At 41.9% G+C, this 13,331-nt stretch overlaps 1 protein-coding gene across 1 annotated transcript in view; it reads right to left on the reverse strand.

Moving 5' to 3' along the window:
• Positions 1 to 3,966: 3,966 nt before the first annotated feature.
• Positions 3,967 to 13,331, reverse strand: part of LOC106899111 (netrin receptor DCC-like) — a gene marked incomplete at its 3' end in the record, with an annotated part of 67,935 nt that continues 58,570 nt past the window's right edge. The window contains exons 3-4 of the mRNA XM_014960787.1: positions 4,765 to 4,915; positions 3,967 to 4,103 (exon numbers count right to left, since the gene is read on the reverse strand). Coding sequence (XP_014816273.1) covers positions 3,967 to 4,103; positions 4,765 to 4,915 — 288 coding nt within the window. The remainder of the gene's footprint in view (positions 4,104 to 4,764; positions 4,916 to 13,331) is intronic.

Genomic DNA, 13,331 nt, shown 5'->3' on the forward strand with positions numbered 1-13,331 from the left:
CCAATTTATATAGCAACTGGATAATCTGCATGGAATTATATAACAACCAGGATAATCTGCTCTGATTTATATAGCAACAAGGGTAATCTGCACCGATTTATATAGAAACCAGAGTAATCTGCACCGATTTGCACAGCAACCAGGGTAATCTGCACTGAATTATACAGTAACCAAGGTAATCTGCACCAATTTATATAGTAACCAGGTAATCTGCACTGATATATACAGTAGCCAGAGTAATCTGCACCAATTAATACAGCAACTGGATCATCTGCACTGAATTATATAGCAACCAAGGTAATCCACACTGAATTATAAAGGAAAAAAGGGTAATCTGCACCAATTTACAGAGTAACCAGGGAACCAGCACTGATAAACCAGGGTAATCTGCACTGATTGACATAATAACCAGGGTAATCTGCATTGATTTATGCAGCAACCAGGGTAATCTGCGCCGATTTACATAGTAAGGAGGGTAATCTGCACTGAATTTTACAGTAACCAAGGTAATCTGCACGGAATTATAGAGTAACAAGGGTAATCTGTACTGATTTACATAGTAATCAGGGTAATGTGCACCAATTTATATAGCAACTGGATAATCCGCATTGAATTATATAGCAACCAGGATAATCTGCTCCGATTTATATAGCAACAAGGGTAATCTGCACCCATTTACATAGAAACCAGAGTAATCTGCGTTGAATTACATAGTAACGAGTGTAATCTGCACTGAATTATACAGTAACCGAGGTAATCTGTACCAATTTATATAGTAACCCGGTAATCTACACTGATTTACATAGTAACCAGGGTAATCTGCTCCAATTTATATAGTAACCAGTGTAATCTGCACCAATTTATATAGCAACTGGATAATCTGCACTGAATTATATAGCAACCAGGATAATCTGCTCTGATTTATATAGCAACAAGGCTAATCTGCACCCATTTATATAGAATCCAGAATAATCTGCGCCAATTTACATAGCAACCAGGGTAATCTGCACGGAATTATATAGTAACCAAGATAATCTGCACTGATATATATAGTAACCAGGTAATCTGCACTGATATATACAGTAACCAGGGTCATCTGCACCAATTAATACAGCAACTGGGTAATCTGCACTGGATTATATAGCAACCAGGGTAATCCACGCTGAATTATAAAGGAAAATGGTAATCTGCGCCCATTTATAGAGTAACCAGGGAATCTGCACTGATAAACCAGGGTAATTCGCATTGATTTATGCAGCAACCAGGGTAATCCACGCTGAATTATAAAGGAAAATGGTAATCTGCGCCCATTTATAGAGTAACCAGGGAATCTGCACTGATAAACCAGGGTAATTCGCATTGATTTATGCAGCAACCAGGGTAATCCACGCTGAATTATAAAGGAAAATGGTAATCTGCGCCCATTTATAGAGTAACCAGGGAATCTGCACTGATAAACCAGGGTAATTCGCATTGATTTATGCAGCAACCAGGGTAATCCACGCTGAATTATAAAGGAAAATGGTAATCTGCGCCCATTTATAGAGTAACCAGGGAATCTGCACTGATAAACCAGGGTAATTCGCATTGATTTATGCAGCAACCAGGGTAATCCACGCTGAATTATAAAGGAAAAAAGGGTAATCTGCACCAATTTATACAGCAACTGGATAATCTGCATTGAATTATATAGCAACCAGGATAATCTGCACTGAATTATACAGAAACCAAGGTAATCTGCACCGATTTATATAGTAACCAGGTAATCTGCACTGATTTATACAGCAACCAGGGTAATCTGCACGAATTAATACAGCAACTGGGTAATCTGCAGTGAATTATATAGCCACCAGGGTAATCCACGCCGAATTATAAAGCAAAAAGGCTAATCTGCTCCAATTTATATAGCAACCAGGGTAATCTGCACCTGACCTCTTCATTTTCATTACACAGGAAGACGTGGCTAAAACACTGCCAAAAGGCCAGGAGAAACAATTAAAATTTATCGAAATATATTACCTTTTCTGGCAAATTCACCTCTTGCAATTTCAGGCGGGTGCCCGACACAGGAGGGGTTATTTTTAGCTCTTTTAAGAGAACTCCCAGGAACTCCATTGTGAAATATTCTCCCTTTCTTGCAAACAGGCTCATTATTTAAAAGATCAAAAGCATCTCGGAACCACGTGCTGTAACTACCTTTGATCTGATGTCGTCTACTCAACCCTTCAGAGGAGATCATTATGGGGCTGTTCAATTTTTGTTGGGCTCTGACTGCAAAAAGCTCACTTACCCATCCCCCCTTCACCCCACGGATACATTAACAATTAAAGGATTACATCAAAATTCCAAAAAATGGGAGGTTTGCAACAAAAAGCTGACAAGAAAGTCAGAGTTTGGTAAATCAACGAGCGTATGGGCTCTGTGGAAACTCAGAAATATCTGCATTTGTAGAATGAAAATTAAAAATATCAATTAACTATCCTCTTTAGGAGAATTAATTATTCTTATTAATTTGGAGAATTCTCTTTATGGCCACCTTCTCCTCAAGACCAACATCTTCCATCTTTCCTATGGGTCTGATTTCACCCTTGGCACTCTCTTGGTGTTGTCTTCTCCTCTTAGAGATTTTCATCACCCTTCCAGCCAAAGGTAGATGGGTTACAGACTGAACACAAACAGGAATATACTTTTAAAAGGTACATAAAGAACTCAGATTCTAAAATTCCTCTTAATCTTCCTGGGACCTACATGGTCAGAAATTATCTAGGCCCTAATCCAGTGGCTCTTACCCAGGGATATCGCAATCTATTTTTGGGGGGAAATATTAATCTGATTTATTTCTACTTCTCCGACAGCAATTATTCACCCACCACACACAAGATTTAAAAAAATCAACGTATTTCAAGATTTCGGGAAGGCAAATAAAATATGCTGCCCAACAACTCACCTGCCTTTCCAATATTTGATCCCTTACAATGAAAACAATTTCATAATCAACCAAAAAATCAACGTATTTCAGGAAAGCAAATAAAATATTCTGCCCAACAACTCACCTGCCTTTTCAATATTTGATCCCTTACAAAGAAAACAATTCCATAATCAACCAACTCCCACAATTATAAAACCACCTTTTTTTTTCATTTTTACCCCGTAAAACAATATGTTTCATTAATGCACCTAAAGAAAGCCAACTGAACCCTCCATCACTGCTAATTATTATCTTTTATTACGGCTTGATAAAAGGATATTGTTATACAAGCACCCAATATCCTGTGATGCAAATTAAGGCTCTGTTCACTAATGAAGGTATTTTTTAACGCAGGAGCTTTAAAGCCAGAATGTAAAATGAACAACACAGGGAAATATATTAATATTTGACTGAGTATTAACCACGTCCTTCTTTAGATCTCTCTGAATAACGCTAACGTTCTCCGCTGTTCTTCTTAAAAATAAAGTAAAAAAAGGGAAAAAAAAGGCAACTACTGAATTTATACGTATTTTGGATTCCATTAATGTTTGCCATCGGGAAGGAATTGGGGGGGAAAGCAGGATTTAAGAGGGGGAAAAGCAGGATTTAAGAGGGGGAACCCTCCGAGCGTCGCTGCTGAGCGAGGACTTCCATAAATTTACTTGGATTTTTTGATAATTGGGCGAGAGGGTGCTAAATACATTGATTTTTCTTTTCTTCTCTTACCATATCGACTTCTCATGAATTAAAAAAAAAAATAAATACATCCAAAAGTAGCTACAAAACAGATTTTCAACCTCTTGCCCTCACGGGGCACAACGGGGACACCCCCTTTTCCCCTTCCTGAGGTCATATTTTGGGCGTTACAACGGGGACATCTGCTTTTCCCCTTCCTGAAGTCGTATTTTTGGCGTTACAACGGGGTGCCCCCGTTGTAACGCCAAAAATACGACTTCAGGAAGGGGAAAAGCAGCAAAGTGAGTGATTCTTGTACTCACCCATCACCGAGAGCTCCGCCGAGCCACTGCTGTTCTCATTTTTGTAGGTGACCACGCAGGTGTACGTCCCCGAATCGTCGTCGGTCACGTTGGATATCAACAAGTTGCTGCCGGCCAGTAAGGAATATTTTCTGGACCTGGATGAGTTATTGCAGCAGAGAAGAGAAGAGAAACATTATTATAGAATCATAGGATTGTCCAGGTTGGAAGAGACCTTTCAGATCATCAAGTCCAACCATCAACCCACCACTAACCCATATCCCTCAGCACCACATCTGCCCAACTTTTAAATCCCTCCAGAGATGGTGACTCCACCACTTCCCTGGGCAGCCTCTTCCAAGGCTTGACAACCTTTTCCATGAAGAAATTGTTCCCAATCTCCATCTTAAACCTTTCCTGGCTAAAAACCGCAGCGAGAGCTGCTCCCCATCTCTATTTTCTCTTCTTCCTTCCCCAAAATTGCATGCAGAGACAATTGTTGGAGTGAAATATTTATATTCCTATTAATAAACATTTCTATTAATTATTATATTATAGATATATATCATTTTTTCCCCTCTTCTCTTATTCTGCCTCTTTCTAAAAGATATTATATATATATAATTTTTTCCCTCTTCTCTTATTCTGCCTCTTTCTAGAAAGTCCTAGAAGAACCTTACATAGATGACCATCACGAGGCGGAAAATCTCATGGCCTCCAAATCCCCCCCCTGAATTTAAAGCATTATTTGGTGGTTTAGAGGTATTTTTCCTAAGGAAATATAGCGTTGGCCATGCCACCCACGAAGGTCTGAGCTACCTGAGGGGGAGGACTTCATCTCCTCGCAGCCACGTGAAGGTGGGAGGTGGGTACCCCGAAACGCAGCACTCCAGAACGGCGTCCTTCCCTTCCATGGCCACCACGTTGGACGGGCGTTGGAGGAAAAACTGCTGCCTGTGCAAACCTGGATCTACGAGAGCAAAAAGGAGCCAGTCATCATCCATTTCAACCAACAAAACAAAACAAAACATCCTTTTTTGGTGGGGATGGGGAAATAGAAAAGGACTGATCAATAAGGGACCCCGGAGAGCGCAGCTTTCACAGATTCTTACTGATGGCTAAAAGAGAAAAAAATCACAGCAGAGAAATATAAAAAGTGTATCAAATGGCAATCGCGGAGCCGCTTACAGATCGAACCCAAGGGAGCAATTTGAGGGTTGAAAAAATACCAGCTTTTGGGGAAAAAGTGAGAAAGGGCTGTTTATAGCCTGGTATTAAAGTCAGGTCTTGGAAAGCCAGAGGAAAAAGAGGAGAAGGCGAGGAGAGAGAGAGAGATACACAATGAGGTGAAGAGCTGGATTAACGACGGTATTTTGGAGTCACAAGAGGTGAGTTCATAAATATGGCAGGTGAGAGAAGACAAGGAAAGCTTCAAGTCTGGAAAGCACAGACAGCAAAGAACAAAATAACTTGAAAAATCGAAATTGGGAAGGAATAAGTAGAAAGATGAGCACTCCTTTGCCTGACTGAAGGTGTCCTGCTTCAGGATGGGCTAAATCTCCGCCGCTGACTGCCATGAGGGCATCACCACCTGACCTTCAGGTGACGACCTACACCCAAATCCCACCTCTTGCATCTGAAATGCCAGCAAACAGAGCCCAGAAAACCAGTTGGGCTTGTTTTTTAACTATTCCTTCTCTTGAAAATGACTTCATTTTCTTCTCCCAGATGTTGAACCCAAACGTGCTGGAGCGCGGCCATTAAACACGACGCCTCGTTTCCCAACACAAACATCCAAATTCCATAGTAGAAAAGGGGTGAGTTGTTGGAGGATGAAAACAGCTGTGCAAAACCAGAAAGCAAATCACAAACTAAAAATAATATCCAGATTTTAATATGGGAGAGTCTCCTTTCCCTTCAAAAGCACTCAGTTCTGGAATCACAAAGAGGTCGTCTCCGATTAAAATAACGATCCTGGTTAGGATAGAAGCTGGCAGAAGCAGTAAAAAGCAGAGCAATAAAAATATAAGGGGAATGACATCCATGAAGATTAAATTTCGAGTTCGAAAAGGGAGATGATTGATAATTGAAAGCGAAGGCTTTAGGAGAATACATTTGGCTGAAAGGGTTCTTCAAATACATCCAAAATAAATGGCATTTCGGAGCTGAATCGTAGACGAAGTTGCAAAAATCCTAACGCACAGAAATATCTGGTTTTGGGCTCAAATTTATCTGATAAAACTCCTTGCTGTTGCACCAGTGCAACCAGTTATTTCCAGCTGAGAAATAAAAAGAGATCAGTCCAGCAAATTAGATGTTTTACATTAGGAAGGAAAAATGAATGAGCTGATTTTAAGACCAAAAGGCCGTTAAATCTTGTTTCTTGTCTAAGCCAGGACCCAGAATCACACCCACCCGGAGCTCAAAAGCCTGTCTCCATGAAGTGCGTCCTTCAAGAAGACACCCCGTGATTATGAAGAGATCCAAGGTCTCGTTAAGCCCTTCTCCACTTGATTAAAGAGCACTTGGTGTGTTCTCCCCGACAAGGTACTTGTACACCATAATGGAGTCCACATAATCAACCAACTATGGGCCAGCTTCAGCAGATGAGACATTCTTTGCATGAAGCCCCAGCTCCGTTGGAGTCACCGACTTCATTTCAGCTGTGATTTCATCTCTTACACAGCAACGTGGTCTTTGGGGCTTAAACTCACAGGTCACATCCGCGGGGAGGTGATGGGACATCTCTTGGTCTTCTCCAGGTTTAGCTTTTCAAGGAAACTCCTCAAGTGGGTCCATGTGGAGCGAGATGTTCCCACCTTCATACTATTGACCCCCTCACCATCTGCATCCTATGGTGCTATGTTGACTTCCCACGGAATCACAGGATGATGTGGGGTTGGAAGGGACCTCTGGAGATCATCTAGTCCAACCCCCTGCCAAAGCAGGTCCACCCAGAGCAGGTCCCACAGGAAGGTGTCCAGGTGGGGTTGGAATGTCTCCAGAGAAGGAGACTCCACCACCTCCCTGGGCAGCCTCTTCCAGGGCTCTGCCACCCTCACAGCAAAGAAGTTCCTCCTCATCTTGAGGTGGAACTTCTGATGTTCAACTTTGTGCCCGTTCCCTGTTGTCCTGAACCCATCGCGTTGTCGGCTTTTGTCGATTCTATTTTACATAATAACGTCCAAGAATGAACAGATTCGTTCTCGAATCCAATTATAAAGCAGTGAGCTGGAAGAAGTTATTTTCCCCAAACAAAGCAAAACCTCTCCTTTTGTATTTAGCATTTTTCTCGAGCGCAGTAACGACGTCCGGCTACACACGTCTTTTCCCTTCCTCGTTAAGTCAATGACACGTAGTTGAAATGCAAAAACCACAAATAGGATTTGCAAACGAGTAGATGATTTCGATGCTCCCCATTACGCTGATATCTGAGAATTCTTTACTATTTGCAAAAAAATACATACTTTCACAAAGCCTTATTAGGATGAGTCTTTTCATCTCCTTTTTAGAGATACTCAAGGAGTAATTGAGATATTTTGTGATTTAACTAAGGACATCTATCTATTCTGCAGCAGGGAAAGGTCCCAAATTAGGTTTTTCTCATTCTTATGTTCAAGGCAGAGCTTCTGGCACATTTTACCAGCAAATTTTATAATCAATCCCCGATCGTTTTGGCAACAAGCCCTCAGATTTGGGTCGATGGGCATCGATAAGAGCTGGGGATGCGTTTATTCTCCCACCAAGCGGAACTCAAGATGATGCCATTCATTTCCATCTTCCCAAAAAAATGAAGTTTGCTGGGATTCAGCCCTACAGACCCAGCTCTTGGGCTCTCGAGGAGAAAAACTTGGCTTAATCCCAACGAGAAAGCCAGGGTTGTGCGTGACGGCGTTAAGTCCGTCATTAAAACGATACCCATCTCTCAAAATACAGAATTCATTAAAATATATAACCTGGTTGTAGTTACAACTTTGGGATTTTGCTTTTTTTTTTTTTTGTCCTAGCATTTTTCTGCTTCAGCCCTTCCATCCTCCTCCTCCTCCCCAAAACCTGGAGCCCAGAGCTCTGGGCCACGACGGGACCAGGAGCATCTAAATAATAAGGACACGCAACGATCGGAACGTCGGCACCGATACACGTCGGGGACGTGAGGATCATTCTTCTTCCTGTACTAACTTCAAAAGACATTAAGGAAAGTGCAAGGAAAACTGTGCCAAGTCGCTGCTGGAACGTGAGACTATACATCAGGGGTCCTCCTTCCAGCTTTAACGATGATTTCTTGCGAGATGCTCCGTTTCCTCATCCATAATGAAGACAAAAATATTTACAACCCTTTACCTTGTTCTTTGAGATAAGATTTATTACTGCGGGGGGAGAGGAGGGACACTGCTGGTTTGGATTTACAAGGCAAAAACGAGGATGCTTTTTCTCTAAGCATTAAAGTTTCAGAGGCAAAATTGAAATAGAACGAGGAATTGCTCCACAGCTACATTATCCCCTCCCCTGAAAATTGAGAGAAAGCAGCAAGGCAAGAAATCCTCCCCAAAATCTACTATAACGATACCAATCATCGTCAAAATTATGTTGGCATCCTCTGTTTTCATACACGGGTATTAATTGGTTTAATTGTATGGTCCCATCCTATTCTTTGGTGTCTTGAAGATGCCTTCTGTGTCTTGAAGACGCCTTCTGTGTCTTGAAGACCCTCAAGGGTTGGGTGGTTCGTTCCACACCGCTGGAAGCTTCAGTATTCAAAATTTATAGGCAGGAGTTAATGGTCCTGAGAATTTCTCAGCTCCGTTTTTATTTGGATATAATGACCTGAAAACATCTGGGTTTGGACAAGCTTTTTAAGCCACTCCTGTCAAGATTGTACTAAATTGTTTATTTTTTTTTTTATATATATATAAAAATACCACATTATACATACAAGCACGTAGATCTTCAAACATTAGTTGGGCTTATTTTTAACTCTTCTGCCTTGTAATTACTGAAACAAGTTCTACCACTTTCACCCGTTCATAATAAATATTATTTCTGAAAAAAACTGTACCCTGAACTTTACAAATTCTTGACATCTTCCATGTCTCTGATTCCTGGTTTTTAATTCATAATGACTATTATCGGATCCCTTGCTCCAATTTTTACATCTTCTTTCTCATTTCTTTCTAATCAAACTGCTGGGGAGGGGGGGGTTTCAATTACGTATTCCCTTTTCTTTTAGTGTTATATTATTTTCTGTATATATAAAATGTATTTGCAATTCCATTTGATTAATTTCCCTTAAATTCTCTCGCTGCTGCCTTGAGTCCCACGCAAGGGAATTGTCTTCTGCTTTAAGAGACAACTTCATGAACCATAGTAGTGAGGAGACAGTTGGGGTTGGCTTTTTTCCTCACAAAGTGGGTTGAAGGCAGGAGAGGAAAGCGACGTCTTTCATGGAATTAAAGAAAATCAAATCAACTGAACAAATGAACAAGAGTCCCCCCAAAAAAACCAAAGCAAAAACTACAAGTTTATAAAATACCAAACCTGGATGCAACCTCCAGTTGCGTGCATCATCTCTGATGTTTAGGATCTATAATAGTTCTTGGTTCACTGGTAATTGATGATGATGATGATACAATACTCCATATTAAAGCTCTATTTCCACTATTTAGCATAAAACATCTCAAAGCGGGAACGCAAAGCTTGTTCCAACACCACAAAGTCCCTTTTGGTTTGAAATTCTGCATCAACTGCATTTTGAGAGTAGAATTGGTGATAAACTTCATGTGAACTACACCCTGTTCTTCTCTCCAACCCCAAATTTGCAAATGGGTTGGAAGGGACTTCAAAGACCATCCAGTTCCATCCTGGGACACCTCCCACCAGACCAGGTTGCTCCAAGCCCCCTCCAACCTGGCCTTGAACCCCTCCAGGGATGGGGCAGCCACAGCTTCTCTGGGCAACCTGGGCCAGGCTCTCACCACCCTCATCATGTTCTTAAGGTCCTTGTTCTCAACTCAATCTACGCTCCAAATCCAAGTACTAAAACCAATCCCCGAAAGTCTTCTGCATATTTAATAAAGGCAAACCCTAACGTGGCCACCAGCCAGGGCGTGCAGAGCACACAGCTCTTCTTCAGTAGATATTAATTAATTTCTCTAGTGATTGCATTGATTTTGAGACCAGCCTCATGCTAGGAGGACACACTGTATGTCCGTCCATCCATCATCCATCTTGATTCCCAACCAGAGAAGCTGCTCTAACGTAGGAAAACTGACATTTCTATTATTATGCAAGAGATTACTTCAGCACTAATCAGATTTATCGAGGGGAGAGAGGCAACACACGGCTCATTCCGCAGGATTACTAATAAGCATTTTAAATTTAACATTTTTTTTTTGTTAAAAAAGGTCAGACTAGAGCTGGCTTATCAAGTGACCTCAGCAACGGTAGTTGGTTGGGATAAACCCCTTGTGTAATGAGGAATTTACCTTCTGAGGATACTCATGGGCAGATGATGGCACGTCTACACGCCCTCATGCTGCTGGGCCTTGTCTTCAAATTTGACTTTAATAAATAACACCTTCACAAATTCTATTTACCAAACAAGAAAATATCTTTTTTCCCCCCAATCCATCCAAATATCACCCATAATTAAATAAAATAATAATAATTAATCAGAGTAATTACACTATTGCTAAGTAACAGAGCATGATGGCATCTTGGGGGGCATCAGGAAGAGTGTGAGGTGGAGGGAGGTCATCCTGCCCCTCTGCTCTGCCCTGGGGAAGCCCCAGCTGGAGGACTGGGACCAGTTCTGGGCTCCCCAGTTCCAGAAGGACAGGAAACTGGTGGAGCATCTTCTACTTATTCAAAAGCTAAAACTTCATGCCCACCTTTTAGACACATTAAGCACCTACAAACCAACTCTTTGGTTGTTGGGGTTGAAGGCTCAACTATTCCTTCATTTCCACGGCAAGTTCATCTACAGCCTTGGGTCTGAAAGGGTGAATTCTACATTTTTTTATCCAGGAAACCAGCAATTCCTTCATCCAAATACTTTCTTTTTCTAACCTTTATTTTTCCTGTTGGATGCTGAATTTTTATGCCTATCAGGAGGAGATACAGATATCTCCAGACCCGCCGTAACGTCAAATCAAATATTTAAGCCGCAGGCGCTTGGACTAAACAAACCTAAATGACAAAAGATGTTTATCCCTCGTTCTTGCTTTCTCTTTGGAAGCCGTAGAGAAGATCAGACATTATTTGCTGGGGATGGTGGTCAGTTTGGCCACAAATCCTCCCAGATAAGCTGCGTGTTCAAACAAATCACTGTAAAAACAGCAGCACTTGAAAAATCGAGAATTATGACATACTACCTGCGCTTTTTTTTTATTCTTTTATTTTGTTGCTTATTCCTTTGAATAGGATTTAAGACTTTTTCTTGGGTTTTTTTTTTTTTTCTCCTCCCTAACCAGGGGAAAAAGGCCAACGAGAGTTTTCTGCCTTCACTAATTACGGAAGAGGAGAGCAGCAACTGAAAACACATTTCTACCAACGAGCTGAAAACAGGAGAGGCAGAATTAGCAGGCGAGTATCAGATAGCTCCAAACCATCAAAGCGTGCACAGGAGAACAAAACCTCCCAAGAGGCTCAATAAGATCTGAATTTCTGTTTCAGGAGCACCACTCAGTTCTTATAAGAGCTGCTGTCTGCTCGCATTATTCAGAAATGAGACCTTGTGCTGCCTTGCCCTAAGCCAAAGTCGGACGGACTCCGCTCGTTCCTTGTTATCTATTTTCCTCATTATTTGCTCCAGTGTTTTCCCTGGTAGAAAAATTGGAACGTGGTAGGGAAAAGAGAAATTCATTCCCCTCTCTCCTAGAGACAGCCCGAGAGAGGCCATTTAGCCAGGATGTTAACGACCAAAACTTGGGAAAAAGGAAAAAAACATCAATCCGGCCTCAAACCATCAGAAATGTAGACAAATGGCAAATTAACAACGCTCTGAGGAGCTGAGAGAAATCTCCCAGCTCTGCCTAAAATACAAACTTTTGGGATTTTCTTGATTTTAATCAAGACATCTAAAAAAATATGTGATTTTTCCCCCCCATGGCTCTCATTGTCATTAATAAGAGACCCTGGCCCAGGTTGCCCAGAGAAGCTGTGGCTGCCCCATCCCTGGAGGGGTTCAAGGCCAGGTTGGAGGGGGCTTGGAGCAACCTGGTGTGGTGGGAGGTGTCCCTGCCCAGGGCAGGGGGTTGGAAGGAGATGGTCTTGAAGGTCCCTTCCAACCCAAACAATTCTATGATTCTATAAATGCAATATCGTAGCACCACACAATGCCTAAGGACAGCACAGGGCTCTAAGGATCACGATGATCCTGGAAGCCCCCAGGAGCAACCAACCTTGGGCAACCCATTAGATAAACCAACACCCGGGGAACAGGTCCATGCTACAGAGGTGGGGCACAAACTCCAGTCCCCAAAAAGGTAGGGAAAAACCCATAGGTGATGTGGTCTTCCTCTGTTGATGGGTTTTTTGGCTGTTATTTTGCTTTGCAGCTCCATAAAGGATCAATACCTACTCCTACAGGTAGCGAGGACACGGCTTCGGTTCATAATCCTGGCTTTAGAGGTTGTGGGGGTTTAGTTTGTCTCTTCTGGCATCAAATCACAAACGTAGAAGGAACTGTAATCCCCCAAATTCCACTGCAATAAAACCCAGAGCTATGATAAAGCACTCCTAGAAGTGAGGATGAACTCATCAAGTTGGAACACGGACACTTCCCCAGGACTGATCCCAGATTTCCTCATTTCTGTAGCATTTAGACCATCTCAGAAGTCTGAGAGTCCTGCTCAGTCACCTCTCGGGGAGAAATCACGCAAAAACAACATTTGTCTAGAAAATCCACATCTAAAAATTTTCTAAGACGACAATATCTCGGTCCCATTTAATGAGTGGTTAAATGTCAGCGTGTAGAACTAGAAGGGAAGGAGAATTTTCAGCAACACCTTTTTCAAACCATTCTTCTGGTACCGTAACTGAAGTAGGAAACCATCAATTTAACCGATGAGTGGATGAGGAGGAAGAGCAAGATGCTCACTTGGCACTGAATTTAGGAACATTCCCTGTCACAGCTGAACTGTGTCAGATCCCAAACTGAGCTCTGGGCAGATGACACCAGGCATGGAAGTATCCAAGCAACCTAACTTTGAGTAGGTCACATTCAGCAGCTAGTCCCACCAGATCGCTTTTCCAATCAAGGGAGCGAGAGGAGCTCTTCCAGAGGTGCTCCAAGATGGGAAGTACTTCTCTCTCTCAGTTGACTGTGTAGAAGAGACCAGCTTCCTAAAGATCTAAATTTGGGACTTGAAGTTAGGCAGCGTGAATAA

This window comes from Calidris pugnax, unplaced genomic scaffold (genome assembly GCF_001431845.1).
Source record: "Calidris pugnax isolate Ruff unplaced genomic scaffold, ASM143184v1 scaffold150, whole genome shotgun sequence".
Lineage (NCBI taxonomy): Eukaryota > Metazoa > Chordata > Aves > Charadriiformes > Scolopacidae > Calidris > Calidris pugnax.